At 38.9% G+C, this 27,610-nt stretch overlaps 2 protein-coding genes across 4 annotated transcripts in view; both read right to left on the minus strand.

Annotated features, from left to right (window-relative positions):
* Positions 1-116: 116 nt before the first annotated feature.
* LOC764569 (membrane progestin receptor gamma) lies at positions 117-15,183 on the minus strand. The gene is made up of 5 exons (XM_030974740.1): positions 14,879-15,183; positions 10,616-10,700; positions 5,814-6,168; positions 4,140-4,326; positions 117-2,992 (listed from the first exon to the last, which is right to left on the minus strand). Exons 2-5 carry the CDS (start codon positions 10,697-10,699, stop codon positions 2,557-2,559), a joined length of 1,062 nt encoding a protein of 353 aa, XP_030830600.1. The 5' UTR covers position 10,700; positions 14,879-15,183; the 3' UTR covers positions 117-2,556.
* An 8,805-nt stretch (positions 15,184-23,988) lies between these two features.
* LOC755197 (oxysterol-binding protein-related protein 1) overlaps positions 23,989-27,610 on the minus strand; it is a 55,631-nt gene continuing 52,009 nt past the window's right edge. For all 3 annotated transcript variants that reach the window (XM_030974931.1, XM_030974930.1, XM_030974933.1), the window contains 3 exons: positions 27,317-27,424; positions 25,556-25,679; positions 23,989-24,749 (listed from right to left, as the gene is read on the minus strand). In XM_030974931.1, coding sequence (XP_030830791.1) covers positions 24,556-24,749; positions 25,556-25,679; positions 27,317-27,424 — 426 coding nt within the window. In that variant the 3' untranslated portion in view covers positions 23,989-24,555. The remainder of the gene's footprint in view (positions 24,750-25,555; positions 25,680-27,316; positions 27,425-27,610) is intronic.

Consider the following 27,610-nt stretch of genomic DNA (forward strand, 5'->3'; position numbering starts at 1 on the left):
GAGAGACAGAGGGGGTGGGGGAAGAGGGGGGGGGGTAAGACTATTAGTTGCATACATTTTGAAATCGGTATTAAAATAATCTGAAAATTAGAGCCATACACAATTAGGAAAGATGATAAGATTTGAATCACATCGTTTAATTCTATTAAGAAGAAAATATACATTAATACACAATAAGTACATAGGTCTATATTATTTAAAAGTAATCACATCACACAGGCACATGGCATCACATTGTATGATATATTAAATGGATGTTTATTAACACTATCATGTTAGCTAATACTCTACACATTACACATATCGGAATCGGCTGAAGACGGAAAGTTTGTTTTAAATGAAGTGAATAGAAAGTACAGCACTCGATCCCTTTATGAAGGGAGATTCCAGAACGAATCGTGATCATTTAGTAAACGCATGCATGAATGATACCGTTTAGCTTTAAAAAGCATCGCAAGGATTTGACGGAGAAAACCATTAATAAACAACAACCCTGTTTTATGGCCCGGAACGGGTCCGTCGTCACGCCCCCCTCCCCCGTGGATCCCTGCACGGGGTGCATATTAGTAGGGTCTTCATCTTCATTGTGATAAGTACATACAAGATTGAAATAAATCACGGTCATCTCCATTGTTCTTAAGGGTCACAGTTTCATGGTCCTGTAAAAGTTATCAGAATATGACACGTGCATATATTTCGCATACAGACTTCCCGAGGAGCATAACAAACATAATATCTCATTCTTTTCTATCACAAATTATAGGACTGTACAGTTGAAATTGTAACGTTACAATTACATTTTCAGTATTTAAATATTCTATACAACAATGGGATGGGTAATAATCGAAATGCATGCAAACATTTAATTTACTAATATATATTGCAGTGCATTTCTTTTGTTTAATCTTAAATATTGTTCTGCTAAGATTGAATATCATTACTTATCACGTTTAACAGCTACCTCGAGACTTTAAAATAAGTTTATTCAAAATACGCGCAGGTATTTTGTACCGCTTGATTTTATTTTCAATCGTATTTCTGTCCCTCTATTTCAACCGGATAAATTATTTGGGTAAAAAAAAAAGCACCTTGTAGGTAGGGAATATACTGGTTAAAGCATCATTCATAAAATGAGCTTGATCCAGTTTTTCTTTTTTCTCTCTTCTCTCGCCCAGGCCACTCCCTCTTTCTTTCTTTTCTCACTCTCTCTTAGTATTATTCTACAAATATTTTCTTCAGCTATTATTCTACATCATAGAAATAATATCAGTACTTTCAAACTGTCTATAAAACGGTAACTTACATTTCAGGAACCACTACTCAACTCGCACGTTGAACACAATAAAGAAAAATATAATTTAAGCCCATTTAAGAACAATTAAAGATTACTTTAACTACAATGATCTCATAGATGTTAATTTTCAAGCTAATTTGTAATTAATTGTCGATACACAAAATAGGCCTATACTATAAATTCTCCCATTGTCGCAAAAATGTTGAAGATAAAATTGAGTGAGGGAGAACCGGTCGCAATATTTCAGTAAGGATACTTATTTCATCTGAATTTCAAGTAATTTTTTGCAAGGTGTTTGCGATGAATATAAAGTGAAGAATAAAAAAGTCTATTGTTCCATGCCCCAAAACGACAAATAACATACTACAAACAAACCAAGGGAAAACAAAAACAAACGACAAAACGCAACAAAGCATAAATTCATAGATAGTACTGGCCACATATGGATAAGTATTTGCGTCATTGGTATTGGGCTGTAGTGTTTACATTAACCCGTATCGAACGAAACACAAACAAATTAATTTCTTAGCTAACAACTCGTAATAATTTCTAAAGCAACACGTTTCCTTTTTAATCTAAACATTATACGTAGCATGGAACATAGGCCAACAGTTGTATGAAGAATAGAGTTTTTAGTTAGTCCATTATGTTTGATTCTTCACTTTCGATCGTTAATGACCAACTAGGGGCATACTGCCTAATTTGTGCCCGGTAACCCTGCAACAAAATGACCGTAGGTATAGTCTCTGTTGGGCCTTATCCCATACAGTATTTTAAGATATGACGATTTACTGAGGAGAAACAAACTTTCGTGTTGTCTTTATTTTTCTTACAGGTGTAAGTCTTATACATCATGAACGACCAAAGGAAAAAGAAATTTAATGTGAACAGGTATAACAAAGAAATACTACCAACAACAAAAAGAGAGGCATATTATTGCACTATCCTGAACCTTAACCTTACCAATTGAAAAATCATGGTCTTTTATCAGCTATAATAATTCATAATAAAATTGTCATTCCAAGTTCTGTGATTATCATCATCAATCCTTAAATCTGAGTGACTACTGTTGCTCTACGAAAAAGAATGTTTCATATATATTTGTCATCCTAAAAGTACATTGCGCCATCGTCTAAAATATAGAAAAGTGTCTCGTTACTTCTTATTTCAGTTTACCGATGCATCTCAACGACCCATTCTTATTACAGTGGATAGTGGAATGATCATTATTTTGGACTTATTTTGAAAATATTCTCTATCTATCAATCTTCCTTGTGAGATATAGTGGGCATCTCCAGTGATTTATGAATCTTCGCGAGTTGGCCCGGTTTACGAAGCCAAATTGCAAGCCCTGCTATAAGAACACCATGCAGAAAGATGTTCGCCAGCAACACCCCAAAGGTCCCAACAAAAGTCGGAGTGCCACACAGAGTGAGAAGCTCTTCTCGCCTGTCATGCATCTCGGCGGAGAGGGCGTGGTATTGGTAGTAGGTCAGTACAGCAGTGCAGAGATGGAAAAGCTGGTGGCTTTGAGCGATGAAGTCGAAACGACCAGGAGCCAGAGCTTCGGGGAGGTGCGATGCGTACGAAAGGCCAGCCAAGGTCGCTGCGATGGTATGGGCAATGTGGTATACATCTGCCGTCGACGACGACGACGACGATGACGATCCGAAGAAAGCACGGTAGGCAAGGGGAAGACTGCATCAGGATAAAAGTACAAAGATGTGCTTCATTAATGGTGTGAGGTGTCATGGTAAGTGACATTTTCATAGATGGAATGGTTGAATATACGAATTGGATTGCTTTTCGAAGTTTGATGAATACAAATCAATTCATTACATTTTGTTGATGATAATGAATGTTTGCGGAGAAAAGGCCTTCTACTTGACAGAAAGGCCTATCTTTGAAAATATTTTGATAAGGTGAACTTAGAATAATTAACTTGCAGGATTCTTGACGAAATAAAGCTATATTTTCTTACGCTAATTTCTGAACAAATTTGGGTTTACCATATCTAATAACAAGTTGTGAGCACTTAAAGCTGTGATGGTAGCAAGGTTCATATTATCACAAGTTTTGATAAAGCTCTGAAAATGTTGTAGGAGTTCTTAATGTGGTTAAAGTATATCATCTAATCAACCAGTTCAGGATGCCAATCATGTAGATCTCTTTTAGACTAAGGTTAATAAAACAAACTGTATGATAAACGTAGAACTCATATCACAATCTAGATATATTCTATCTATCAAATTTGTTTCTTGATACCAGATTTTCCTTTCAGGTGTAAAGGCAGAGTATTTTACCGAAATCGCTATCACTGCTGTAAAGTATTTCCGGTACGTGCGTCGTCTTTCGATGAAGGCGTACATAGAGCGAGTTCTGGTCCCTGGACCCAAGCATCACCAGGCTTACTCGGAAATTGGAATCATCGGATCATCGCGTCTGGTCGGGTGGTCGCGTGACTCGACCTTTTGTGAAAACATGACCCTTTATTCACGCAATGTCGGGGGCAATATCTGTAAGATAAACCCCTCTCACCTACAAATGATCTGGTCCGGCCAAATTACCCGACACTTTTTTACAACCCTACTGCAAATCTACAAAAGGTCGCATGATCTTCTGTCTTCGTTCCACGGAAGGCCGTGTGACGCGACCACCCGACTGGACGCGATGACACGATGATCCGAAGTAAGCCGCATCATCACGCACGCGACATCAGTGGGTGATGCATCGTGGGAAATAGTTGTCGACACATTGGGACACTGTGAACAGTCGGATGGCTGTATTCTTAAATCTTAAATCGTGTCAGAAAAATACACTGCCTTTAACGAGAATAATGACTTACTTGCACCACAGGAAGTATGCTGGAAAGGTTACTTTTCTGCCATGAATCCTTAGCAAGTGATGTTTTGAGTATTTGGTGGCACATGAGGTTGCAGAGAAGAGGAGAGAGAGAAGGAACACCATAGGTAGGTATACGCGATGCATGACCGTGTTAATAGCGTACCGTGGAAACACATACTCGTTGTATGCTGAAAAGGTAAAACACATCAGGTCATAAATTAACAGGATAGCACATACTTTCTAAAAATGAACCTAACACAATTTCACTAGCATTGTGTGTCACCTATTGCAATGTTCGAATACGATAATGACGTATCGTAATCCGTTGAGTTGATTTTTCGAAAATACTAGCGTTCGTATTCACTACAATGATCACATACGTGAAATCTGCCATACATGATGTGAAAGTTTAGCACCATGATTTTTTTAAAACTAGTTACACCAGAAAGATTGTTACGAAGTATAAGATCGGGAACCTGTTGCAGAAACTGATGATATTACTGCTATTAGCCTATAACACGATAACATGTATTTTGAGAAGAAAACAAATCTTGATATCCCATAGAAAATCATATTCGGATTATGTAATACACCTGTACATTATTCTCATTTTCGCACATTTCTAAAGGAGACGCACAATAGAATTTGGGTCCCGTCTTATAAACAGTTGCGATTAATCGCAACTCATTCGCGACTGATATCAATGAGTACAAGATATAGCAGACTGTAAACTTTCGATTGATTGGAGGACTTGTCATTGATTCGATCAGACTGCAACCAGGGGCGGATCCAGGAATTTCTTACCGGGGGGGGGGGGGCACAAAATGGCATGGGGTAACATCATTATATGTATATTTTTGGGGTAGTGAGCACTATTTTGGGGGGCCGGGGCACGTGCCCCCTGTGCCCCCCCCTGGATCCGTCCCTGGCAACACTCTTTATAAGTCGGGGCCCTGATGCGTATTGATAAAGGATGTATGATACTGTTTATAAGTATTATGAATTTGAACGTTTCAGGAAAATTACCCCCTGGGCAATCACCCACACCCCTGAAAATACCCCCGAGGATAATTACCCCTCCCCCTAAATCGCCCCCTGTTCGTTATAGGGGTCAGCCAGCCTGGTAATAGTTACGTTGGTTTAAATAAAAGCAATTTTTTTTTCGTGCGCCAAAACCGCTACGTTACCGTCTGCAGTAGATAACAAAATATTTGTGTACCCTTGTAGAGGTGTTGTGGTCCAGTGGATAAGTCTCCTTGAACTACACGGTGCAGGGTTTGAATCCCTGTCGAGCACTATATCCTTCGGCAAGACATGGGCCCACTCCACCCAGGTGAGTTAAATGGGCACACGGCAAGAATTAATTATGTAAATGCTCTAGCGCTGTAATCGGTAAGAGCAGCAGTGCTAAAGCCGGGGTAGTAATAATGGAGCACCAGACATGAGCGCTTTACAAGTCTCCACTATAAATAGTATTATTAGCAGGATATTAGATTATATTTGATTTGAATCCTTGGATCGGTATAGGACATGGAAAACCCTGTGCGTTAGAAATAGACCGATTTCATAGACTTCGACTCTAAACTTTCACTGCATATAAAATATACAGGGAAATTATATCCATCATCATATACCTAGATGCGTGACCTTCCACCTTCGCTCCAAAGCTACTCACCTACGCACAGCCCCACCATGTATATACTGACGGTCGAGTAGTCAATGAAGTAGCAGATATAGTGGGCAACTTCCGAATAGCAAGAGAACATGTGCGCTATGGAACTTCCAAGCAAGTAAACGCAGCCGGACAGAGCGAAGACCAGGAACGCCCAGTTGAACGGGTCTGACCTGAAAGACGGGTCCAGGACGTGCTGGAGGGTGACGAGGCCTAGGACCAGGAACGGCACGAAGTGGGTCCAGAAATTGAGGGTTTCATTGGTTGCATGCAAGGCACTGAGTAGGCAGGTGCCCAAGCTGCTACGACACGACCGGTATCGGGACAGGATGAATGGCTCACGGTAGGACAGAGGAACCTAGGTGAATTGTAATGAAGCAGGGTAAAAATACTCGGGATTACAAAGTTATGATAATATCGAAAATAAAGACGTAAAATTTTCTAATATCAGAAAGAAAAATTCCCGTCGAGGTGGTGTGGCGTAGTCGATACGTCATCGAACTGACATGGATCACAATTCATACACTATAAAGATGACTGACAAAGAAAGCGGACAAAATATACAGTTTCTCAGGTAGACAAAGGAACATCCCTCACTGCTATTATGTAAAAATGTGTAGAACAGGTGAATTGTCTACCTGAGGAACTGTATATTTTGTCCGCTTTCTTTGTCAGTCATGTTCATATTGATACATGGTTTAGATCCCAGCATAACAATATAACGTCCTTTGGGTAACTGATAACTATGCCTGAGCGCTAGTTACTTTGGCGGCTCTGCTTTAACCTTGGTAGTAATGTACAAGCCCTGTGAGCGTCACAACGCGATGAACATTGGAGACAAGTAAAATTAGGCTACCATATTTATGATAATTTGAGGGAAATTTGTATTTAAAAAGAGATCAGATAGTACTTTGCTTAAGAGTCATTAGGATTTAAATACAGGGGTTATTACTGAGAGCGGGATGCTTTAAGGCGAACCGAAGCGGTAGGAGTGTGAGTGATAGTGTCAGACATTTTTGTTTCGTGCGTTATTAAAGGGGAAGTCCACCCTGAAAACATATATTTCTTTTAATACAAGGAGAAAAATCAGAACAGATTAGTGAAAGTTTTTAGAAAAATCGGAGAATAAATAAGAAAGTTATGGATTTTTAATAGAGGAGAAGGAGAAAAGGGTGCTGCATAAGGAGGAGGAAGAGAACCAGATAGCGGTGCTGCTGGAAGCCAAGGAGAACACCCTGGACGTGGTAAAGGAAGGGGAAGAGGAGAAAGAGATTGAAAAGATCAACGAGGAGGAAGATGAAGAGAAGAAACAGACGGAGGAGGAGAAAGAGGAGGGAGAAGCGTATAGAGGCTACAAAGGGGAAGGATAATGTTGTGGTACTGGAGAAAGACGATGAGGAGGAGGAGGAGACCGTCATGGAGGAGGGAGAGAGGAGGATATTCTTGAGGCCGAGGAGGAAGATACTGAACAGAATGAGGATGAGGAGCAGAAGGCGGAGGCGGAGGAGGAGGAGGGAGAGAAGGAAAGGGAAGAGGAGGTGTTGCTGGAGAAGGAAGGGGAGAAGGAGGAGAACATCCAGGAGAAAGGAGATAAGGAGGAAAGTTTCATGGAAGTCGATGAGGAGAAAGAAAAAAAAGTTCTGGAGGCGGAAGAAAAAATGTCCTTGAATTGCAGGAGGAGAAGGCAGAGGTAAGATGAGGAAAAGGTTATAGTTTTGTAGGAGAAAGAGCTGGAGGGCAACACCCTGCAGGCAGAGGAGGAAGAAGATGAAGAGGAAGAGATGGCAGTGCTGAAGGAGAGAGAACAGGAGGAAGTCGAAGTTCCGGATGAGGAGAGGGAGGATAAAGTGGTAATGGAAGAAGAGGAAGAGAACATCCCGGTAAAGGTAGTAGAGGAAGCAAATATCCCAGAGATGCTGCAGGAGGAGGAGGAGGTGGATCAGGACTGAGAGATTGTCTTCGAGGAGAAGGAGTCGGAGTCGGATGAAAAACAAGGGGAGGTGGTGTTGGAGGAGGGGACCATACCGGGAAAGGAGAAGAAAGTGGAGAGAGGGAGGGAGAGGGGAGGGAGAGGAGAGATAGAGAGGGAGGGGAGAGAGAGAGAGAGAGAGAGAGAGAGAGAGAAAGAGGAGAGAAGAGGATGTTGAGAATAGAAACGAGTGATTTAAAAAAAAATGAAATTAACAACTATTTAAACAAATTATTAAAAAAATGAATAAAGAATGAACGAGAGAATAAAAAAGTAGAAGAATAACGTCGTTGTAAGGCAAAGTTGCTTATTAATTAAACAAAGAAGCAAATACAGATTCCGTATTTGTGTACTTTCAGGGATAATTGAAATGAAAGCAAACAATAAAAAAAAAAAGACACACACATTCACAAAACAACAACACTAACAACAACATCTTTAATTAAAAGCTGAACTGCATTCTTCGCTCTTTCTAAAATGTAGGCCTTCTAAGTACTATACGCGATCAGTGTTGATAAACTAATTTTATTTGCAAGTGATGGTTCCCTCTATACCTGAACACATCTGTTTTTATATCATGCTTTGACCTTTGACAAATCGATGTTTATTTGCAAAGGGTAAATAGAGCACTATTCAATATAACATCACGCCTGCTAGAGGCTACAATATTTTATGACAATATAATGGAGTACCAGTATTTACAAAGGATATCCTGAATTGCACACAAAGACTTTTTCTTTGGTCAAGGTCCTTGACTACTATAATATGCAGTATGACCGTAGTGCGGAAATAAGGATGGTAAAAACCTGTAATATGATACAGAGACGGGGTGTCTTAAAGGTACTATGTCGCATTTGTAGGCAAAAAAAAATATGAAATGGTTAAATTCTAACTTCATTTGAAAGATAATACTAATTTAGCACTTTCCTAAAAACAAAACGGCTTGAAAATGTCATTTTGTTAAAAAAAATCGTCGTCGAATCGAATTTAGCGATTGCATTCGTTTTTAAATTAAATAGTCTGATGTCCCTTGTACCAAATGGTCGTACATTTTGTGCTGCGCAAAGATTCGTCATTTTAATTTTGGCCATTATAATATACAAGAAGTAGGCTATTGATGTGGACAGATGCTCATGTACCCTTCACAACTCATTTTATGGATGTTATTACCAAAGAAAAAGAAGTCAGTCAGTCACTCAATAGTGTCTGACAGTGAAGTCTAGAAATTAAACCGGTTTTCCTTGCATAATTTGAGGACTAGGACACTGCTAACGTTTGAATTTCACAGATATAGGACATACGTGACATATTCATAATTCCTACAAAGTTCTATAGAGTTCTACAGAATTTGATGTTGGCTGTAAAAGAGATACACTTCCTTTAGTAGTCTCACACTGTACAATAAATTTATTCATTTAGGGCGTTTCCATTCAAACCAATTATAATACAAATCAAATTACACAGTGAATCTGCCATTAACAGTATATATTAGACATTATTCCCAAATAGGCTCAATCTGAACTAAACATATTTCCGCTTTTTAAAGGAAATTGCAGATATGACATGAAACCTTTGGCATTCAACGTTGAAAACATCATGCATGATTATCATCAACAAATATCAACAACCACATTCATTTAGGCCAAGATTAGGCTTAGATTATATCGGCGCAAAGTTCGAATTTGTTATATCTAAAAATGGAAGTTGTTCTATAACATACCGTGTATAATGTTATTAATGTACCTCGTAAAATACGTGAATTAAAATTTGTTAACACTTTTAAACGTAAATATAAACAATACTTGATGGACCTATATTGATATTAGCTACAGATTTTAACAGTTGTTAAATTCATTATATTTTACATGTAATTGTTATTTGTTTTACTTGTTATTATAGCTTGATTTTTTATATTTGATTAATTGGTCAGCCGCATAAAATAGGACCACCTCCTTTCTGGCTGCTACCAGCATTAGCAATTTTCCTTTGTATTATTCATGTTTGTAAATTGATTCTGTGTATTTCTGTGTTTATCTATGTTAGTAATTGTAATTGTGTGAAACTATGTATACTGCTTTTGTTTTACCCTGTATGTTTTTTATTGCTTGGCAAAATAAAAATTGAATTGAATTTTGAATAATGTCATGACTGTTAATTCATTTTCCCCTTCAATTCCTCTGATGAGTATGCATAAATAGAATATGTGGGCACTATGAATGCCATTGTAATGAGAACAATGCAAAGTTTCCTTCCCCGTCACCCTCGGCTTCAGATGAGAAAGGGAACTTCGAAACATTGGCAAATAAATCGAATGCCAAAATAAATATTATTTGTGTCCTTCAGAAAATCTGAACCTTATTGCATGTGATTAGATTACTTGCTGAACACAGCAATGACTAAAATACATCAGAAACTAAATCAGTATGGAAACGAAAATGATGTCTCGAAGTATAAAGTTGAGTACTGTTCATGCAGATAGATTGTGGAAAAAATACCAGGAAAATGCGGTTATGTAGTACACAAGATTTTATGTATATTGTGGGGTTTTGGAATGATCAAACCTCAATCTTGCTAGAAATGCACTACACACAGAGCTGAGCACATGGGAACTACACAAAACATGTGGCATGAAAGTTTGGACCACACTATTCAGCTTTTTCTCGTTATATTTCCAACGTTAGGGCATTTGAAGAGTAACCCATTTCAAGGGGCATTTATACTGTGACATTCCTTCAAATTGCCATACACAGACTCAGAAAGCTCATTTCTTTTTCATCCTTACTCAAACTCGACAATCTCTTTAATAATGTTAAGTCTGAACAATCCATATTCTCACCTCATTTCGTCGTAGAGTCTTGATAGCTGGCAAAGACCATGTCCAAGGCATTGTTGACACTTTACTCATTCCCTTTGGCTCCATTCTGAAATGAAATAAACGTAAGTAACCAAGGTAACAACACGGTTGACGGGATAAGTACACAGACAGGAGCGTCGTTAAGGGGGGGGGGGGGGGGTGCGATATACCAGGGATGGATCCAGTCGGCGGCAAGAAGGGGGGGGGGGGGCCAAATCTTGAGAAAATATTTAGCGGCGAATCAGCCAGCCGGCAAACGGCGAATGGCGGGGGGTGGGGTGGATAAGAGCACATTATATTTGTTTTGGGGTCCAGTTTTGGGGGAACATTTTGGCGCCGACTCAGCCGGCCGGTGAATATTAAAGCGAGGGGGGGGGGGGATACTGGAGAGGAGGACCTCTAATTTCTTCTTCTTCTTTTTTCGAGGGGGGGGGGGGGGGAGGTGAAGCGCCGTTTTAGCATGACTTTCTTTTTAACTCTCACTTTCACCTATCCCAGATAACCCTTAATTTTTTGTTGATGCTTTATATGTAGTTGATAATGCATGATTAAAATAAACAGAGAGAGAGAGAGAGAGAGAAAGAACCACCATCATTATGCAATGGTTCAGGGTTTGTGTAATGTACATTTGAAACCATTTCTTAGCGTCTCAACCCTAAAAAAAAATAGCGAAACTATTTTGAGGAAAAGCATTATACTGAACTGAATAAAGAATAATAACTTTATATTGGCTCATACTAATACTGATACGGGCTGAAGACAGTGTGGTATCGGCACAGTAAGGTCGGGTATTTGTACAGAGGTATTCCAAAATGACATTCTGATAATCAACATTTTGTTCTGTTATCATACGCATAATACAACTGATCTTTATGATTTCTTAACGTGACATAGCTTCTGCTCCCCTGCAAATAAAAAAGAAACCAAGGTTATTTGATAAAAGGATCATGCGACAAAATGATCATTGTGATTCAAATTGATGCAAGGTTTTTTTTGAATAAGCAATGCTTTTCACCAGAATCTTCTTTGTAAAAACGACTTTTATAAATCTCAGCCATGCAATTCTGCCACTGTGTTGTAAGATCACTTTCAGATTAGGAGAAGTGTATTCTTTAATGAGTATTTCAAATTGGATGGAACGTCTCAACTCAGTAAGCATGGCTGAGATTTGTAAAAGTTGTTTTTACAAAGAAGATTCTGGTGAATAGCAGTGCTTATTCAAACAAATATTCGCATCAATTTGAATCACAATCATTATTTGTCGCTTAATCCCTTTTAATGACCTTGTTTTCTTTCTCGTTTGCAAGGGGAGAAGAAGATATGTCACGTTAAAGACATCATAAAGATCAATGTTGTATGCGTATATATTATATACACAGGCCCCGCGGGTCGTTTATCAAAGTAGGGGGGGGGGGGCTAAAATATTTACGATCAGGTAGAGGGTAGCTATCGTAAATTGGTGTGGAGGGTTCAGGGGGCGGAGCCCCAGGAAGCTCAGGGGTTTTAGGCATTTAATTACGGTCAGAGAAGCACAAATATTTGATGCCGCATTTGTGTCACTGGCAGGTCAGGGGACGTTTTTTGTTGTTGTTTTTTAAGGTAAAATTAACGTTACTATCCTATTTTTACCGGTTTGGGAGGCTAGGGGGGGGGGGCCGGAAGAATCGGCCCGTGGATCCGCGCCTGTGCGATACCCCCACCTGTCAGGATATTGTCGGTAAAATAGCGCTGCTGTCGGGAAAACGTGAAAAGGGGGAGGGCAAAATGAGAGGGAAAGGGAAAGAAAAGAAGAAAGAAAGAGGAAAAAAGAGGAAGAAGAAGGTAAGGAAAAGAAAGAAAAGAAAAAAAATAGAAAAAGGAAACGAAAGAGAGGAGAGAGAGAGATGAAGGTTAGAGCCTGAGAGAAGAGGGGTGGGAGCAAGAGAGAGAGGGGGATGTTGGGTGGAGTCACCACGTCGAGGGACAAGAAAGATACGCATAAATAATTATGTTGCTGTGAACTGTGACTTTTTATCGGACAAAGAAACATTTTTGAAAATTCAGACAAGGATTAAAAGTCGAAAACAGTACAGCGAATCGTCTTCTTTCTCTTATAATTTAATGAAACGTCAAAGCTTCCGCGCTTCGCGAGGGAGGGGGGAAATTGAATTCAGACAAAGATTTAGAGTAAAAACAGTACAACGGAATCGTCTTCTTTCTACTACGATTTGAGGCGATGTCAATAAATGGGGGAGTTTAAGCATTTCTTCAGTTCTTTCCTAACTTCAAAAATGAACAGCCTAAAGCGGCCCGAGATAGTTGCAGACGGTACTGCGATTTTATTACAAGATTATTCCACAGACATCTCACCAAGATGCTACCATGCACGCTGCTTACAATAATGGCGTTCCTATCTACGTAACATCGCTCGGCTCATTGTAGGCCTCGAACCGGCTACGCTTATTTTGTGCACGTTCAAAATAAGCGTTGGGAGAGCATGCAGTTTCCATCCCAACCAGACCACGCTTATGGAGATGATCCTCCCACGTTTGGGATCAGTGTAGATGTAACTAATTTTATCTGCAAGTGATGGTTCCCTCTATACCAGGATACATCTGTTTTTATATCATGCTTTGACCTTTGAAAAATCGATGTTTATCTGCATATACAGGTTAAATAGAGAACTAATCATGCCTGCTAGCTATAGAGCCTATATGACGGTGTAATTCAGTACCAGTATTTACAAAGGATATCCTGAATTGCACACAAAGACTTTTTCTTTGGTCAGGGTCACTATGCAGTATGATCAAATGAGGAAATAAGGATAGTACAAAGCTGCGAGTCAAGCCTACATACCGTCGCTGTTTTCACGAAGTGACGGTAGTGAAAAAAAATTGCATTCACTTTGCGTTACGATTTTCCTCACTACCGTCACTTCGTGAAAACAAGGAGAGACGGGATATCTAAAAGGTATTTGAAAGATAGAACTTCCCTCAAAATAAAAGGCTTGAAAATGTCTTTTGTGAGCAAAATATTAACCGGCGCGATTTTCACATTTCAACGAGGCAAAAATGAAGAAGGAAAACAAAATTATGCTCACTAATACCACCCCCCCCCCCACTAAGCGAAATATTGGTCGGCGCCGCTTTTCATATTTTGCCCCCCCCCCCCCCCCCCCCCCCCCCCCCCCCCCCCCCCCCCCCCCCCCCCCCCCCCCCCCCCCCCCCCCCCCCCCCCCCCCCCCCCCCCCCCCCCCCCCCCCCCCCCCCTATTGGAAAATCCTGGATCCGCCACTGCAATGGCTCCCAGACCTTACTTCCCGTGTCTCATCGAGAGCGTCACATCCAAAAATAGATTATTGTGAAATCGTTTACGGAAGATGTTATCACAAAATGTACAAGAAATCATCTACTGTTCGATAGTGGTGATAAGATAGATGCAACTTAGATAAGATAAGATAAGATAAGATTTTATTCGTCTTTCTTTCAAATGACATACAGAGCATAACATTGGATCATAACACATTTACAAAGCAAAATAACAAATTATGATAATGATAAAAAACATAGCTAACTAAAAGAAAGACGAGGAGACCCTGGTAAAAGCAGAGCTTGTAATTATTAGGGTCCCCTCTGAGACTTACTTTTTATTCAATTCACGTGCAAAGAGTGATAAGGGTTTTGAATAATGTGTAGAGTAATTAATATTGACAACATGACTTCCCTCGAAAGAGAGGGGGAGGGGCGTAATAAGATGAATACAAGATGATTGACGCATGAGTCATGAAATTAAAAAAATGATCCTTGGCCGTTCAACGCGAAACAAAACCTTAATGATATTAAAAATAGAAAGCACAAACAGAAAGTAACACGATTGAATACACATACTCCAATATTTATTTATCAATTAGACATGCGGATCTTCATGTAACATGCATTTTAGTACAATATATCCGCATAATACACATATCACTTATGATTAACGTGGATGCTCAAAATGTCTCAAGTCTGCGTGTCTCCGATTGTGCACAATGCACTTGGCAATACAGGTTGAGCTCGATCCACTATATTCGCCCCTGCGCGCGTTAAACGAGTAAATGCCTTTTGATCATAATGCTCTTCACCCTCCAAATGCAAGAATCAAGCAAAAATACAATCAGATAATGCGAAATATACACGTATACATACATTATTACACAGTCCCCATCTCAAATACATAATACATGATGATAACATGCGTTTTAGCGTGATGGTTGTATTAACTTACCTTTATATGTTATGACCTATAGTACCCACCGAAGGCGAAGGCGGCAGATCATTCCGTAAAATCGCGTAAGATACAGGCAGACGACACTTTTACACAAATTCTGTCAGCGCGGGAATGCTACAAAAGCGCTACATGTGCATACATACTCCGAGCACTCACTGTCTCGTGTGTGTTAGTCCTATGATTGCAATGCCAGATCGCCGGAGGAGACTACACTGACATGTATCCGCGTATTTTTTTTCATAATATTCTCATAATATAATATTGATTACCGGGACTGTGAAACGGAACAATAGAACGGCGACTGTCTGCAGGCGCGGATCCAGGATTTCTTAGGGGGGGGGGGGGGGCCCAAATTTGAAATTATGCGAGCCAAAAATTGGAACGTAATGGTGACCAGCAGTGACGTAATGCGGGGGGGGGGTGGGTGCAGGGAGGGGCGAGTTTCCCCCTCCCTCCTCGAAACGCGATAGCTTTGACGTTTCATCAAATTATTAGAGAAAGAAGACGATTCATAGTACCGTTCTCGAAAATAATCCTCGTCTGAATTCAGGTTCACCCCTCCCGCGCGAAGCGCGGAAACTTTTACGTTTCATTAAATAATTAGAGAAACAAGACGATTCGTTGTACATTTCTCAACTCTTAATCCTCGTCTGAAAACAGGTTCCCACCTCCCGCGCGAAGCGCGAAAACTTTTACGTTTCATTAAATCATTAGAGAAACAAGACGATTCGTTGTACATTTCTCGACTCTTAATCCTCGTCTGAATTCAGTTTTCCCCCTCCCGCGCGAAGCGCGGAAGTTTTCATGATTCATTAAATCATTAGAGAAACAAGACGATTCGTTGTACATTTCTCAACTCTTAATCCTCGTCTGAATTCAGTTTTCCCCCTCCCGCGCGAAGCGCGGAAGCTTTTACGATTCATTAAATCATTAGAGAAAGAAGACTATTCGTTGTACCGTTCTCGAAAATAATCCTCGTCTGAATTCATTTTCACCGCTCCCCCCCCCCCCGGCCCCTCCTGCGCGAAGCACGGAAGCTTTAAAGATTCATTAAATCATTAGAGAAAGAAGACGATTCGTTGTACAGTTCTCGACTCTTAATCCTCGTCTGAATACAGGTTACCCACTCCCGCGCGAAGCGCGGAAGCTTTTACGATTCATTAAATCATTAGAGAAAGAAGACTATTCGTTGTACCGTTCTCGAAAATAATCCTCGTCTGAATTCATTTTCACCGCCCCCCCCCCACCCCCGGCCCCTCCTGCGCGAAGCGCGGAATATTTTACGATTCATTAAAACTTTTGAGAAAGAAGACGATTCGTTGTACAGTTCTCGACTCTTAATCCTCGTCTGAATACAGGTTACCCCCTCCCGCGCGAAGCGCGGAAGCTTTTAAGATTCATTAAATCATTAGTGAAAGAAGACGATTCGTTGTACCGTTCTCGACTCTTAATTCTTGTCTAAATGTAGTCCCAACCCCCCAACCCCTCCTGCGCGAAGCGCGGAACCTTTACGATTCATTAAATCATTAGAGAAAGAAGACAATTCGTTGTACCGTTCTCGACTCTTAATTCTTATCTAAATTCAGTCCCACCCCCCCCCTCCTGCGCGAAGCGCGGAAGCTTTTACATTTCTTTAAATCATTAGAGAAACAAGACGATTCGTTGTACCGTTCTCGATGCTTAATCCTCGTCTGAGTTCAGTTTCCCCCCTCCCGCGCGAAGCGCGGGGGCTTTTACGTTTCATTAAATTATTAGAGAAAGAAGACGATGCGTTGTACCGTTCTCTACACTAATCTTTGTCTGAATTTTAAAGATGTTCTTTGTCTGCTCCTTTTTTTTTCTACGTCCTCTTCCTTTTCTCTCCTCTTTCTTTTTTTAGGGGGGTGGGGGCGGTGATTGTTTGGGTACCGCCCCCACCGCCCCCCTGGCTACGCGCCTGCGGTCAGATTAACACATTTTGATACCTTGTCCGACCCCAGAAGCTCAGACGTTTAAGGCAATAAATTACGGTCAGACAAGCATTCAGGGGCCCGCCTTCAGGCCCCTGGTGGGGTCGAGGCGGTGGAGCCCCCGGAAGCTCGGGGGTTTTAGGCGTTTAATTACGGTCAGATGAGCATTTTTTATAATCCTTATTATTTTGTCACACTGGCAGGACACTTAGGCGTGGGGTCAAGGGGACAAAGCCCCCCAAAATCAGGGGTTTTATGCATTAAATTACCGTCAACTGAGCATCGAAGGGCCCGTCTTAGGGCCCAAGGTGGAATCCAGGGGGCAGAGCCCCGGAAGCTCAGGGGTTTTAGGCGTTTAATTACGGTCAGATGAGCATTTTTTATAATCCTTATTATTTTGTGTCACTGGCAGGACACTATTTGGCGTGGGATCCAGGGGGCGGAGCCCCCCAAAATCAGGGGTTTTAGGCATTAAATAACCGTCAGATGAGCATCGAAGGGCCCACCTTAGGGCCCTAGGTGGAATCCAGGGGGTAGATCCCCCGGAAGCTTAGGGGTTTTAGGCATTTAATCACGGTCAGATGATCATATTTTGATGCCTCTTTATTTGTTAACACTGGCAGTTAACTATTCTTTCTTTCTTGCTCTCTTTCTTTTTTTAATTTCTCTTTAATATACTTTTTTTGTTAAAGTGTGGGGGGGGGGGGGGCTCGAGGCTCCCAATTCCCGCCGTTCCTCGGGCCCTGACATGTAGGAATCTCAAGAATCATATTTCTTGCCTGGCTGTAAATTTAGGAATTTGTCATTTTCCAACAAATGCATAAAAAAATCTTGTTTTACTAAATTTACTAAAAAGTGAGAAAAAATCTCGGAAATTATGTAATTTCAGCATTATTTGTAATCCACAATTATGGAATTAGAAATAAAACACGTTTGAATTTGATTTCCCCCAAGCCCCCCCCCCCCTCTATCAGTACACCAGTATCTCCTATTTTCCTTTTTTCTTTCCCTTTCCTTCCTTCTCTATTATTTTTTGATTGGGGGGGCAACAGCCTGGGAGGCAAGGCCCTTTCGCCCCCCCCCCCGATCTCCTTCTTCCCCCTTTTCTTTTCTTCTTCCTCTTCTTTCTTTCCCTTTCTCTCCTCTTTCCCTTTCCCTTCTTTTCCTTTCTTCTCTCTTTTTTTTTTTTTTTTTTTTGCCGGGGGGGGGGGGGGCCAAGGCCCGCTCGGCCCCCCCCTGGATCCGCGCCTGACTGTCTGTATAACAATGACCTTCTCTTCTTGCTATTATGTACACGCAGTTGTAAATTGGAGTGACCAGTGGTGAGATCTATAACTGTGTGAAGTCTCGATCGTCTATTAAGAAATTATAATGCTAATTACAATTCTTAGTGCACCAGAAGTGTCACCATTTCATCCGCATTATGATTTGTATATACACGTAAGCACCGTCTCTCCATCAACAGACGTATAATCTTTGTACTATTTATATAATTTTAAGGTGTTTGTATTTCCTTAATACTGACAATTTTAGATCAAACAAAATCGCAACTTTCAGGTACGCTATTATTATCTAGTGATGAATCAATTCATTTGAAACAGCTGGCAGAAAGTAATGATAATTTTAGGGGGAAGAAATTACTATCTTAACAAAAAAAAAAAAAAAAAAACACAGAAACTTTAAATGAAAATAAATGCGTTCGCATACTTTCCCTTTTCGTGTAGTCTGTGATCAAAGATCGAATATATTTCTGGGCCACAATTTAGGGGAGCTTTACGTAGATAATTATTATGCTCTATATTGTGTTTGTATACAAAAATTAAACCGTCATTAAATGTCGTAAAGAGAGTCGGGACAGTGCATGCAGGAGGCCTTATAGAAAACACCAATACATCTTAGAATATGCACCGACTGTCAAGAAAGACAGATCGGAGACGATAAACAAACACTAATGTTTTGCCCCCAAATAGAGAAACAAAGAGAAAATCACAAGGGGAAATAGCAAAGAGAAATTTGATCTAAATATCATGTTCGGTCACGATTAATACTTTACAAAGAGCTAGTCTTGTCGCTATGCCCCAGATTGAAGTGTGTCGGGAAAATTGGCCAAACTGGAAAACGCATCAAATCTTTCCAGCGGTCACTTGCTTGTGAAATCAATTTCAACTAATATGATGACCCGGGGACCCAAAATACAATAACAGATATAGATAGCTTAAAAAAACAAGAGTAATTCCATATTTCCAATCCCAATATACTATTGCCTTCCATATTGACGTGTTTCAACACATGTTAAATTAAAAGCATTTTTCTGTTATACATACGTGCTTGTTCTTAATATCATACTAGTAACAAGTATGTGAATTACTTAATTGGTAATACAATTAACATACCGAGTTTATTTGCTTTAAAAATGTGAATATATATCTTAGTTCATTCCTCAAAAATAAAAGGGTGTTTGCAGATAGACCGGTAGACTTTTTGACTTGACACAGATAGAAACAACATTCACTCCAAGTTTATTATAGATGTTCACATTTATTAAATATACCTTTGTCGTCAAAGACTACATACCGTCTTCTACAAAATAGTAAGAAAATTTGAATGTATGGTCATTATAATCGCATCGCAATCCTCCCTCTCAAATAATATATCACATCACTATTCGTTGACAAAGAAATCTATCGACACACTATAAGATATTTGTAAATTATGTATACCCCAAACTTGGCAGTTACTTAAGGATGATATCATCTGTTCAAAGCGAAAAGGGCGTAGAGTCTGTCTTAAATGTAATATGAGTTAACACCCTTCTGGCGCCAAACAGATTATGATTAAACTGACCTACACATAACCTTAGAGGTCACAGTCTCGACCAATCAGAGTCGATTATTTATACTCAATAGTGATTGGCTGATGGTCATACATGTAGCTATTCTACTTGGTTTCAACTATGTAGGCCTACGTTAATAATATTGACTCACTTTCTCTTTTTTTGTGGTTGCATTTGTATCATATTCTTTTCTTTAAACAGTGCCCCTGTGAGAACAGTGCATGTCATTGATGGGCTACCCTGTCTACATACGTCTTAATAATGAAAGTAATAACAATAATAATAATTATAATAATATTCAGACTAATAATAATACATGTGATACTATTAATAATATTATCATTAATACTAATAATACATGTAGTAATAATAATAATAGTAATAATATAATAGTGAAACAGTTAGCAACCATTTTTTTTCACCGACAGTCCCTCTCTACAATACTTAGTGGACTGAATTCATCTATTTATTTCTTTAAAACGAACGGCAGGCAGCTATATAAGGCTGAAAGTAGATCCAAATTTCAACACTCCAATATGAGTTTACAGACACAAGATATAGTCGCATCGAGTGCTGCTCATCAATAGATGGCATAATTATTATTATACATAAATTATGAAGCTCAGCATTACATATATCACCTTACATAAACTTTTGCCAATACTCCAAAATATGAGCAAACCATCAGTAATGATCTACATATTAATGTGAATACATGCCATTCTACATTCATTGCAATCAGCTGTCAATTCTCTTCAATAACATTCAATACATGTTTATTTTTTTCTATAAAAAATGCCACAATATACAAATTATTGGTATGAAATTATACAGGCATTTTGGATACCAATTAGCACGAAGATACAAAAGATAAATACATGATTGCAAATATTCCCATCATTTCTATAGACTAATGAAAGGGGGACTGCCCATTAGTCCAATGCAAGTTTGACTTTGCAGTTCAAATGTGCAAATTTCTTACGGCCTGGGCCCTGTCTTATAAACTGTTGCGATTAATCCAAATTTATTTGCGATTGACATCGATTGAAACTTTGTACAAATGAGATAGGAGACTGAAAACTTGTGATTGATTTTGATCAGTCGCAACTCATTATAAGGCAGGGCCCAGGTTTCCATAGACCCAAACATGTAATATCATCTGCTGAAAGCCAGGCGAGCACAAACTCATACATGTAGCATAGCATTGAACAGAGTTAATGCCCTGTAATATGGCTTTTAAAAGATGATATCAAGTTTCAGTTGATTTGTGTACCTATTGCTTTGGACTAATGAGCAGTCAAGAACCGCATCTCTTTTATCATACACATGTATATCATTTTACAGATAATTTGTTTTCTTCCATCCAACACTCACAACAGTCTGACATCATCAAGCAGGGCAAATTCAAATTAGATGGGCTTCTTGCTATCTTGTGACCACCCTATGACACCTGTTATAATATTGTTCATAATATACCCAATAACAATCCATACTGTTAATAGCGATCCCATTTATAGATAAGGTACTTGTCTACAAAGGTCAGTGTTATAAATGAAATATCAGTGCACCTGTTACAAAAAGGTTAACTTTCCACACAGGTGAATGTTTAAGTATCCTCTAGAGAGTGGAGACCCTTGTACACAGGTTCAGATTGGCAGTGTACCTTTCAAATGCCTACAGTGTATTGAGTATGACAATTTTTTTTCTCATAACACAAGCATACTTTTCGTTTAGGTGGATGTTAAATAATGCAAATGGTTCAATCCTTCTTTTGCTGATGTCACTTATTTCATTACTAAACTTACAATGATTGTTAAAGTGAATGTAGTTTATTCCATATTCACCTACAAAATAGGTATCTTGATAATGTTTCAAATACAAAACTGAATGCAACTTTTATGCACATGTCGATGACTACTTGGATTAAAAAAAGTCTAAGCTCGATCTTAGGATGTACATTCATAACTTCAATTTCTTGATATTTACAAATATCTAGAATTAAAAAAAAACTACAAACATCCTCCTGGCTCCTAAAGATGCCGTCATTAAACGAAAACAAATTTGCATTTCTCCATAATTTTGAATGTTCCCAAGAAAAAAGACAAAGCACTCCCATCTATCCTGTAATAACACTTCTCAATAAATTATTAAGGTATTGCAAGTTCTAACCTTGTTTAGAAAGAGTTACTGCAGTTATTCAAACATTGCTTGAGTACCACTACAAACTGTAACAACGAAGAACTAATTTGTCTTGAAGAATGTGTTCTGAATCAAATGAGCATAGGGATGGGTAATGTCTTTAAATACACTGTATGACCTGTAAATACTGCTTTCCAGAGGCTTTTAAAATCCTAAACACATAGATAACACACCTTCTGGCACTTAACATCTTGAGTGCCCTCCTAGCACTCGGTATCTGGCTACAAAATAAGCAATCAAATTTAGCACATACATCGGTACATTTCCCCAACATATCTTTTCAAATAAATTAAAGGAAGCACATATATTGCCACATAATCTCACCAAAAAATGAATATATTTTTAAAAATGAAAAAAAAAAAAGTTTATACAACAGATTATAGAGCTGCATCCGAGTTTCTTAATTATACATAAAGCAAAGAGAAACCATAGATAACAAATATATGTGTTCATGATGTTGATAGACCTGAATATTACTACTGCTATGACAAAATATGTACTGTACAATTAAAAAATTAAAGGCAAATGGTTGCATTTTAGGCGACAACCTATCCCATGACAATCTTTATGCAAACACACCTTTTTTTCCTTTTTTTTTTTGGGGGGGGGGGGGGGGGGGTGAAGGAGGAGAAAAATTATGGAAGTTGTCAATATAATTTGTCTAACCGTAAATATCATTCAATTTTCTAGCATTTAAAGCATCTTTGGTTTGTGATTCAAAGCTATTCATCTCCAATAAATTGCCATATCAGCCATTTCCAGACAGTCCTATTATAATTAATAACTGAAGGCATGAATTGGAAACAAGTATGGTAGGAATCACATGCACAATGTTGCCGCAAAAGCTAAGACGAGGGAAAATTTATGGTTTGTGATTCAAAACTATTCATCTCCAATAAATCGCCATATCAGCAATTTCCAGACATTCCTATTATAATTAATAATTGAAGGCATGAATTGGAAACAAGTATGGTAGGAATCGCATGCACAATGTTGCCGCAAAAGCTAAGACGAGGGAAAATTCTCCATCAATATCCAAAATTTGGTCCCAACAATTTCAATATAGTACCCAAGAGAAGAGAACAAATGTTCCATATAAAATCATTTCGAAGGCCTAGTCAAAAACAGCTGTACAAAGTGCTTTAATTTCGTTTCTTTCTGAGGTAGAATTTAACACCATAAAGATATGTGCAGTGCATGCAATATTACACGGCCTTCTATCTGTTTTTGCAAATACAGGAAAAACTTGAATTGAAATGTTCCTACATTGTACAAAATGTTTTCTAAAGTGACAGAGAAAACTTCATTATTGTAGTCATGAACAAAAGTTCCAGTGTATCAATAAACTAATTTTACACAATAACAGTTCCATTACATAATATGAGAGTAGTGAAAAACTAATTTACTTTTGAGTCTCACACATCCAGTTAAGACTGATAGCAGTTCTTGTACAACAAGTAGTGGTGCACATCAATACAAATCTTAATCAAAAAGCCAGTTCATAGTTGCAGTCTGAGCATGAGCAGATAAAGGTCGTTGCAGACCAAAGTGTGAAATACACAGAGACACTGGATACGTGCTCATGAAAGTTATGTTATCATTATTTGTTTATGCACCTGCAGTGCACTCCATGATATACAGGTAGAAGTATTCTTTGAAAAGGGGAAACAAAGGCTAGGTATGTAGCACCTCCATCGCCGTAGGAGTTATTATTTTAAAATGTACAATGTTTTGAAGATCTGTGGATATTCGGGGTCATTTGGGACATGTGCTAACCGTGAACTGGTCTACTGTCAAATCATCCGTCTAACAGTGAACATCCCTTGTTTTGTACATGTCGCTAATTCATGATAATGCCACAATTTGTAACCTGAATCCTAGCAATTTTCCCCCAACATAGAATGAAGGGGCATTTTCATTTGGCAAATCTTTGCCTAGTGATGAGATTATGAGTGCATTCACCTGTAGCGATTGTTTGTATTTCAAAAGTCAGATTGCAGATCACACAATTGAGGTGTGCTAGGTTAGGCAAATATTATGGCTTGTTATACCTTACAACATCTACATGTACAGTAAATGAATGCAGTCTGCAATCAAACTCTGGAAATACAATAACAAGTTAATGAATACAGGAGAAGGCATCAGTCTCAGATTATAATGGCCTACTGGTCAGATTGAAGAATGCTTTTCCCTCATAATTTATGCTTGTTCTTACCTGGCCAAAGACTTCTTAATTGAAGAAATTTATTTCCTTGAACACTCATAGCTCTATCTAGTAATCACAAACCATCATGATTTTTTATTTTGATTAATTTAAGCCAGTGATATGTACAACCTGCATAAAAAGGCCACTTTTCTTGTTTCCCTTTAATGGTCTATCCCTGTCAGATATCTCTTGGCAGTGTAGGTCACCTGTCTACAGAGGCTCCTTTTCTTATTCTCCATTAGGGATCTTCTTCTTTACATCAACCTGTCTATTAAGAACACTTTTTCTTGATTCTAATAGAAAGCCCCCCCCCCCTACCACCACCCTCCCCTACACAGGAGCACCTACATTGAAAATATTATGATACCCTTCCAATAAAGACCATTCAGGTTTCTACTTTCTCTACAATATGAACAACCTGTCCATAAAGATCGGCCACGTTTACCTATTCCCTTGGGCAGTCTTTCTACACAGGTTCACCTGCACTTCAAAATATAGTTGGACAGCTTGAGTAGTTCCTGTCCCAGTAGGTGCCCTTGTAGAGCCAGTCCTGTTCCCCGGTCAAGCTGTTGACATCAGCCTTAAACCAGAGAGGAGACCAGGTCTCTTTGCTCTTATTCCGGTGCTTCCGCCTCGCCCTCTGGTTCTCCTCAAGACGGTGTTTCTCAGATGATGCTCCATCTGTTTAAAATAACATGTACAGAGAGGTGGTTATCAGTTTCAAAGCTCAAACTCCTGTTAGTCTCAGTCACTGTGCAGAGTGCAGCGTGGCGGACTGTGGATCACAAGGTCCACGGTTCAAGTCCCACCGCGGCACTAATATCCTTTGGCAAGATGTTAATCTACAATTGCCACTCTCCAGCCAGGTGTTAAATAGTCACCCGGTAGGATGCTAATGCTAATGTGCTTAGATTAGTAAGTGTGCGCTTGTAAAAATGACGCCTGGCTGGAATGCTCCCTAAGGAGTGGAGAATGTGCATACATTGTGTGTAGGTAAGCCTGAATCCGATGACCGGGGTAATAATATAAATATATATATATATTTAAAAGCGCTTTAAGAGGGTCTTCGGTTCTGAAAAGCGCTTTATAAGAACTAGCTATTATTATTATTAAGGTCCACTGCTATAGCTACTCATTGTAAGCTGTGCTGAATGTTGAAATCATTGATTTTGTAGAGAAATGTACTAATAGGTGTGATAATTCAAGTATGTCTGCTGACTGTGCATTGATTGGTATACCAGATTCTTCTCATATTGGAGGACTTTTTAAAACATCAGAAAAGGCCAAAATATTCTTCCTTCTTGAATCTTACTCACTAAAACCATTATGTATCACATGAGAAAGAGAGAAGAAAGAGAAAGAGAGAGAGATGAGGAAGAAGAGGAAAAGGAGGAAGAAGAGGAAGGAAGAAGAAGAAGAAAATGTGTCTAGCTTCGGCAAAGCCCTTCAACCAAACTCAGAGTAAGTGAGGAATTGTTTATGCTTACCTATGTCACCATTTTCTAATAATCTGATGTCTGGTCTCAACCTGCTGTCGGTACATGGTAGTGCTTGCTTCGTTCCTTCGCCGATTTCGTTGAGTCTCATTGCAAATGATGTGAAGGAATAGTACTGCAACAAATGATGAAAATCAATTAAGTCAAGAGTGGTATCTTGATCTCTACAACACAACGCTAATATCAAGGGTTTAGTGACATAACTCCATATTTTGTGGGCTTTCCAGGGAACACAAAGACTTAACTCCACATAACACCCCATTGAAGTCAATGGCTAGTGAAACATAGACTTAACTTCTTAACCCTTACTGTACTGGGAGGGGGGGGGGGGGCCCCCCCTCGACATTTTCAAAGATTGCGCCGCAACCGCTTGGAATTTTGAAATCAAATGTCGTTTCATTACTTTTTTCCCCCAAGTCTTACACACATTTTGATACCATTTCTTTGAAATCTGATATACCTTTAAAGGCCCACTGCACTACTTGTAGCTACTTGCGCCCTCTCACAACAAACAATGCCTAATCAGTGACCATTGCTCCCCCATGATCCTCTTTTTCTTATGTTAACTGAGAGCTGAGTTGATGAGATAACCACCTGTCCAGTGACCTTGTAGGGCGGTCTAATCCCTCCTGTAAACTATGGCAGATAAGCTTTAAGGTGTTACATAACAATTAGTATGCACATGTCATCAAAAATATGCTATAATTGCATATATTCATGTACAAGCAGAAACGTGAATACAGGTTTAGATGTATTTCTTCCTAAGTTTTGCTTTTATATGTTTCTCAAAGTAACTTGATGTATTCCAGAACAAAAGAATACATTAGAAATAAAACAATAGATAAAATAAGAAATAAAAAACAATAAAATACAAAAAGAAAATGAATATTAGAAAATCGCATCAAATTTGCATTAATTATCATTATTAATTACATCAAAATAACTATTTTGTGTTAGAAAAGAAGTTTCATATGAATAATGGGTTTCAATTAACATTCAAAAAGTGGAGTCTGACAATTTTTGTAATCATTCTAGTTCCCTGTATATTTCCAGATTTGATATTCATGAATGCGTATTCATAATTTATGCAAATTAACCGATGCATTTTCAAATATCATAAAAATAATGTAACCTCATGAATTTGACATGAAGGAAACATTTATTCAATACATTTTCAACATTCTTCACAAGTCTACAGACAAATATGAAGAGTTTTCTGTAAAATGCATAAAATTAGCATTTTGCAAAATTAATTAGGCTATAACGACAAAAATTTGCATATTAGGAAAAAATAGCCCAGTAGAGTAAGGTAAGGCCCAAGTGCTCAACTTTGGCAAGCTGTCTTTATTAAAAATCAACTTCTAAGTCAAAAACATCCAACCCAAGAGAGACTCTTCAAAATCCACCTTTCTTCCTCGAGCAAGTGCCTGCTCTCAGATCATGAGCTTGAAGATACTACTTTCTTGTTGTCTGCCTTGCCCTTGCGTCACAGCGAATAAGTTACAAAATGAACTGCAAACGAATGGTCAGTGTCATTCTTTTTGTGAATATTTGTTTCTTCGAGTATGTTTAACTTTAGTTTTCTATTGAATTTGTGATCAAATCAACATTTTAGGGCAGTTGTTTGATGTGCAGTATGTAAAAAAAGAAGAAAAAAAAAAAAATTGTAGGAAAAAAACAGAATAATTCGGGGAAAAACATAATGGTTGGCAGCTCTGTTTCTACACATGTTTTCATGGTTTCTATACATACTTGTGATGATTCTTCAGGCCTGGTTAGATTTTGCCATAAGATCTGAGAGTCCTTGTCTGGTCCATCGCCGACTGGATCACTCCCTGCTCCTGGTGAACTTGGAGGACTCTGATGATAGTGTGGAGAGAGACCAAACTATCTTACAGGAGTATCAAGGGAGGGCAAAGGGGTGGATTCTATTCCTAAGGGGGCGTTTCACAAAGATCCTAAGTCAAACTTAACTCGAAGTTGGACTTCAAAATTATGGAGAGCCATTTGTAGCCTTAAAACAAAATATATTCAAAAGCGAAAAAG

This window comes from Strongylocentrotus purpuratus, unplaced genomic scaffold, assembly GCF_000002235.5.
Source record: "Strongylocentrotus purpuratus isolate Spur 01 unplaced genomic scaffold, Spur_5.0 spur5_scaffold_7, whole genome shotgun sequence".
Lineage (NCBI taxonomy): Eukaryota > Metazoa > Echinodermata > Echinoidea > Camarodonta > Strongylocentrotidae > Strongylocentrotus > Strongylocentrotus purpuratus.

Coding starts and splice junctions, on each gene's coding strand:
- LOC764569 (XM_030974740.1), bottom strand. CDS start 10,699: ATGGAGCCAAAGGGAATGAGTAAAGTGTCAACAATGCCTTGGACATGG. Junction 4,327..5,813: donor CATGGTGGGGCTGTGCGTAG/GTGAGTAGCTTT, acceptor TTACCTTTTCAG/CATACAACGAGTATGTGTTT. Junction 2,993..4,139: donor GCATACTTCCTGTGGTGCAA/GTAAGTCATTAT, acceptor ATCCTGATGCAG/TCTTCCCCTTGCCTACCGTG.